Consider the following 6340-nt stretch of genomic DNA (forward strand, 5'->3'; position numbering starts at 1 on the left):
ATTTTTGAGATCATTAGCAAAAGATTACGTGGAATCCAAACACCAGGAAACCAGCAAGCTAATTCGTGCCCAGAGAGCAAAAGTTTCTCAGAAGTTGTTGATTGGCAGGAGTATGAAAGAAAGCAACTTGGAAGTAAATGGGGCAGACATTCAAGGAAAAAAGAGTAGGACGGAGATGGCGAAAGTTATTGGAAGAGTAAGCAAGTGCAGTGATGAACGTCGAAGACTTCTTTCAATTGTGGCATGGGACTTCAGCCAATCAGTACTGCAATCATATTTCCATTGCTCAAAAAGCACCATCACAGCTGCCAGAGTACATGCCATATTGTTTGGCAGGGGTGGTGTCCCTCAAGGTGGACTGAAGTTTACCAGGCAAGCTGTGAGTCCTGAAATAATTCAGGAATTTCAGGAGTTCCTTCATCAAGATGATATCTCCCGACCATCATCGTGCAGAAGTGTTCTTGTGGATGGAAAAGAGACAGGTGTTCGCTACTGGCAGTGTGACATCAAAGATGTCATTCAGCAATACCAGCTGAAATTTCCAAATGGTGTAAAGCGAAGTTACATTTATGCACATGTTCCAAAGAACTTTCGTTCAAACTCAATGCTTGCTGGTCTTTGTAACTTATGTGATGATTTTGGTCATTCTAACTTTGACTCTCTCCTGTGTCTCCTTGATGAGCTAAAGAATGAAGGAGTACTGGCTGATTCACACCCACAGCTTGTACAAGTCTGCAGAGAATATCAAAAGTTTCTCAAAGTGAAATTTAGTAAGCAGGTACAAGTGCAATGTTTGCTACGTGTATGTTTGTAAATAATCACATACAACCTGTAGAGCTTATAAATGTAGCCTTGTGGGCTACAAATACCATTTTTCCGATAAATTCGCAGTGGCTTTGTTTTATCCTTTTTGGACTGAAAAATTGTATTGATGTTCTTTGGTTCTCAGTACAGGATTGTACAGGGATGTGATTTTTGTAAGATGTAAATTAGGGCAAGGCAAAGTGCAAAGTTCATTTTTACGATGAATACAGAAATTCTTGCACGCTCGTTGGCTAATTTTTATTGTCAATGAGCAGACAGACACGTGAATCTATAACTTATATGTTGTGCCAATGAATGAGAGCGGACAATTTGACAATTTGTTATCGGAAAAATGGAAATTGATGTCAGTTTTTAATGTAGCTGCCCTGTTATTGACAATGAATCTCATCATAACATTGTCAAAGTATTCTACGGATCCACTCACCTATTGCCTTGTGGATCCACAGCTACTTTGACAATGTTATGACAAAATTCATGCTCAATAACAGGACAGATGCATAAAAACTGACGTTAATTTGTGATGTGATGTCGCACCAAGTTTTTCTTGTGATTTGCAGCCCTGTACACATTACTGAAAAACAAAGCAAAGTTGCACATTATTTCTTGAACAATGTCCCATATCTATTAAGGAAAGCTACAGTGTATGATCTTGTGTATACAGTATGTTGGGAAAAAATCCCTAAATCTGTTCTTATGCTTTCTAAATAATCAGAAAAGTTACACATACAGTACATGGTCAGTAATTATGTACCTTTGGTACCTTTATTTGTAGAATATACATTTAAGAAGTGGTCCATGAAGTACTAACAGATTTGCCTAATGTCGCTTCACTCCAATACTTACTTTGATTGTAGGTTGAGAGGCATTCCAGTTGTGCCGAACTGTGCCTTGACTATGCTCTTGGGGATTGTCAGTCACAACATGATCACCTTTTGCCAGCATTAGAAAAGTTCCATGAGTTGAGGCAACAAGTCACCGAGGGAGTGGAGAGGATTAATGATCAGCAGAAGAGGGACATACTTTTGAAGAACTGGAAGGAGGTCTCAACAAATCACAAAGAGTACCTTGCACATTTGATTCGCACCAAACATCAAGGGGGATACTACCAATATATCCTTGAAAACCTTGCACCAGGAGAAATTGTGGTCATAATCGATTACAAAATGAAAGTTGAACTTGGAATGAGAGTAAGAGAGAATCAGCGAGAATGGTACGGTAAAAGAGGAATCTCCCTTCATGGATTCTTTGTCATTGCTCAGGTAAACAATTTATCCATACCCATTTTGTTTCTTGATTCATTTATAAGCCATAACATTTTAGCATTGATTATCATTAGAAACAAATAGATTAGGCATTGGTCTGTAGAGACTTTAGTAAGCTAAATGACTACATGTACTTTCTGGACAGATGTGACAACACAGAGTACTTTGACTCTACATTGTATAGTTTGATAGGCTCAGTTTATTCATGATTAGGGACCATTGGCTGTACTTTGTTTATTTTCTTCATGACGAGACCTGTCTAATCATGTACAGGCTCTGTCAGTAGGTAGTAACCTAATTTGTGCATGTCAACTTGTTCAAGGATTGATACTTTTAATTTTAGTATACACTGTATCAGTATTCCTCAAATGCGGTGTCGGGTTTATTGCTGGACTCATTTTGAGTGAATAACTGTAAGTAAGCATTAGTCATTCTTCTTTTCCACACATGTGCATGTAGGTAGGAGAGGGTCTGCGAAATATTGAGGTTATTGACTTGTGGTCTGATGACACCAAACAAGATGCTTGGTTCACACAAAGTGCCCTGGACATTGGTTTCAAGTGGCTGGAATCAGTTTATCCAGGCTTTTCTGTATACCTGTTTTCAGGTAAGGGAAATAAAGTTTATTTTGTATGGAAATTAGCTTCTAGTGTGTTTTCTTAACAGGAAAACATGTGTCGTACACTTTTCATTTGTGAAGTTAAAATTGTCTAAATTGGCATCATTCTTAAAATTGATCATAGAAATGATCCATTCCATTCAAAAAATTTCAACTTACATTTATGTACTTTGCTTTTGTTTTAGACAATGGTCCCCATTACCATAACAGTGGAGTTCTGTGCTACCTTGCTGAAGTCAACAGTGTTTTCAATTTTACACTCAAGGAGTACAACAATTTTGAGGCAGGAGAGGGCAAGTCTAGGCTGGATTCCCATTTTGCCCACATCAGCCATAAAATTGTACGATGGGTGCGTTTAGGAAATGATTTGGAAAGTGGGGGACAAGTTGCAGATTTGATTAAGGTAATTGTTTGAATCTCAGTGAATTAAAGGAATGGGGAAAAGGCTACAAGTAACTTTTATCTAATTGGATTTTGTACTTAAAACATAAAATAAATGGATCACATGGTTGTTCAAAGGCACCTTTAACAGGTGATGTTTATAACAAACTTTCCATTGTCAGAAATATGAAATGCATTTATCAAAACTATGAAATGCAATTACGGTAACAATGTTTTAGATTTTTCTGTTTGTTGTGCAAGTGTATATAACCTCTTGCAAGTCTGTAAGATGTTTAGTATAAAGCCTTTTTATACACCTAATCTATGTACTTTTTACACTTGAAATCTACGTACTCCTAAATGCATTTTAGAGTAGACTTCTTAAAAATTTATTTGAATATTTCTTGAAAATTTACTAAATCAGTAGCCGTTAAATTTTATCTTTATAGTTTTTAGTCAGGGAAGTTGTTTTTAGACAGGGTTAACCACATGATTCCCCTCTTCAGAGTGTTTTTGTATTTGTGTGGTAACTTCCTGAATAAATTGTTATGATACATTATGTTATGCTATGTTATGCTATGTTATGTTATGTTATGTTATGTTAGGTTAGGTTATGGTATGGTATGTTAGGTTAGGTTTGATTAAGTTAGGTTAGGTTAGGTTAGGTTAGGTTAGGTTAGGTGTTTAGACTATTTTTATACTCTCACAATATCCTAAATATCCTTGAGAAAATAAACTTCATTATAATTTTTTTCTTGCAGACGATGAAGAATGCATCCTGTAAGAAGTTGACGATTGATAGGTCTAAGGCTAAGAAAGTTGGGACACTGAAAGACATTTCCCTGTTTGGCAATTTCACATTTCCGGTCGAAGGTTCATTAAGTGATGGTATAATCTTAAGATCCTTGGCTGGCATGGGGCAGACAATAAGCAAGACAAAGGTTCAGCTTTCGCAAATCTCTGGACGTCAAGTTCCAATTGCAGGTGCAACTGGAGCCACAGTGGCAGATGATCACCCAGCACCTGAACCAAACTGTCCATCTCCTTTCTCAGGCTCCAGTCAAGAGACCTATGCTGTACGATTCATACAACATGCAGTGGAACCACCAGCAGCTGCTACTCTAATTCCACTGGAGGTTGACCAGCACTCCTCGCAGCGACCAGAAATGGGGTATGCCTTAAAGCATAGTACAGGAAAAAGAACCACATTTAGCCAAGCCCAGAAAGATATAATGATTGAATTTTATAATAGACAAGCAGTAAACTGCATTAGAGCTGAACCAAAAGATGTGATAAAAGCAATGGAAGAAGCAGGCTTAGAAGTTCTCTCGGCCACCCAGATCAAGTCATGGTGGAGCAGCTACCACCGCAAGAACAAACAAACCACTGCTCAGGCTGGATTACTCTCTTCTGCTGCAACACCAAGTGTTCCAACTGCTGCACAATCAAGTATGGCTAGTGTTAGGACACCAGCTAGAGTGTCACCTGTTACAGTAACATTACCCACAGCGTCGCCTAATGTACAACTAGTCACATCATCTTCCAATGTAGCACATGCTACTCCATCAGCCAGTGTACCAAGTGCCACACAATCAGCTAGTGTACCAAGTGCCACACAATCAGCTAGTGTACCAAGTGCCACACAATCTGCCAGTGTGCTACCATCCACTTCCCTGGCCAGTGTACCACCTACTATACAGCCTGCCAGTATTTGTGGTCATCTCTCAGAATTCAACAAAGTGGTGACAGAGTGGTCATTTCCTGAAGACTTCAGCCAGTCAACAATTGGTGGCAGGAATGGGAGTAATGCCTGTGCATTCATTTGTTTGTATTTTGGCCAAGTGGCATCAAAAGGTCTTCTGGTCCCAAAGCAAGGTTTGACATTGTCCAATGTTTGGAGCGAGGTCTTTGAGTGGGCAATAACATCTGGCAATGAATTACATGATGAGTTGTTTGACCATGAAGGCATAAATGTGAATGTAGACGAGGCTGTGGAAATTGCGGGAGAAGAATGTGGTGTGGCATACTTGGGACAACAAAAAGATTTCTTTGGTTCGCCAAAGGAATTACTTGCCGAACACTTAAATTCATTAGCACTTGGAGCTCAGAGAAGTTGCCATTTATTTTTCTCTTCTGAAAGGACAATGTTCCTTATGTGTGACAGTGGAACCTTGTACTTTGTGGACTCCCATTCCCATAAAGACAGTGGAGCCTTGATTGCAAGTGTGTCACCTGGAAATGGAGAGGCATTTGCAGAGTGGATTGACAAGATGATGAATTTTCATTGGCACTGCCCTCTCACCATTGGCTCAATGACTGAGGTTATCTACAACTGATGAAGCTACTGCCATGCAATAAGATATATTTTAGTTGTATTTATGCCTAGCATGATTGCCTGAGGTGGGAAAAAAGGGGGAGGTAGAAAATTATGCATTGTAAACAAAACATGCAACTGCTAGATTCACTTGCATTATTATTTTTGACTTGCAACCATAATATTTGTCAGTATTGAAATACTTGAAATAGTTAGGTAAATTTTGTACAGTTCAGTAATTATGCATAGTTAATGAATCATGCAAAGTGACTGAAATCATTTTTCTGATTTATTTTTTGTTTGAACTCTGAACAAAGGATATTTATTTTCACATAAGTAATAATTCTTTTCTTTTTTTTAAACTTAAAGGGCCCTAGTCCGCCACAACTTTGTTTCTGTTTACATGCGAGAGTTTGGCTAGTACATTTTTTTCAGAGGATGTCAAAAGAAAGGAAACCACTGTGGAACTTCAACAGATAATCCACACTTTCTGGAACACAACTTACAGTAAAGCAATAAGAATTCGCTTGACCATGCAAGATCAATAATTTCGATGGCGTCGAAAATGGAGGAGGCTGACTGGGGTCCTTTAACTGCCATGGAATAGTTTAGTTTTGTTATGAAATGCTTGAATATGGGTGTAAATACATTATTTTTTAGAATTTACAAAGTTGTTGGAAAAGGCAACAATTTCTTCAAACAATTTTGTCACCTTGGAGATGAAATCCCTCAGTCTTGGAATGTTGTAATTTTCTTCGTCAATCAAAGGTGAAACGTTTCGCACAGTTAACTGCATCTTACATGAAATTGATGTTGCCATTTTCAGAGAAAAACATCAGTACATTATGTTGAACGTAGCATGACTGCAGCCTTTCTTTTTATCCTAACCACCTCAGTAATCTCCCCTGCCTTCCTACCAAATGACACTAGAGTTGTTCC

At 38.3% G+C, this 6340-nt stretch overlaps 1 protein-coding gene across 1 annotated transcript in view; it reads left to right on the plus strand.

The window, feature by feature from the left end:
- Window positions 1-5896, plus strand: part of LOC138045041 (uncharacterized) — a 7046-nt gene extending 1150 nt beyond the window's left edge. The window contains exons 2-6 of the mRNA XM_068891393.1: window positions 1-778; window positions 1680-2084; window positions 2547-2694; window positions 2892-3109; window positions 3849-5896. The exon at window positions 1-778 is cut by the window's left edge and continues 386 nt beyond it. Of these exons, the coding sequence (XP_068747494.1) occupies window positions 1-778; window positions 1680-2084; window positions 2547-2694; window positions 2892-3109; window positions 3849-5423 (3124 nt within the window). The 3' untranslated portion in view covers window positions 5424-5896. The remainder of the gene's footprint in view (window positions 779-1679; window positions 2085-2546; window positions 2695-2891; window positions 3110-3848) is intronic.
- Window positions 5897-6340: the final 444 nt, after the last annotated feature.

The sequence above is a fragment of the Montipora capricornis genome, chromosome 4, assembly GCF_036669925.1.
Source record: "Montipora capricornis isolate CH-2021 chromosome 4, ASM3666992v2, whole genome shotgun sequence".
NCBI classification, from domain to species: domain Eukaryota; kingdom Metazoa; phylum Cnidaria; class Anthozoa; order Scleractinia; family Acroporidae; genus Montipora; species Montipora capricornis.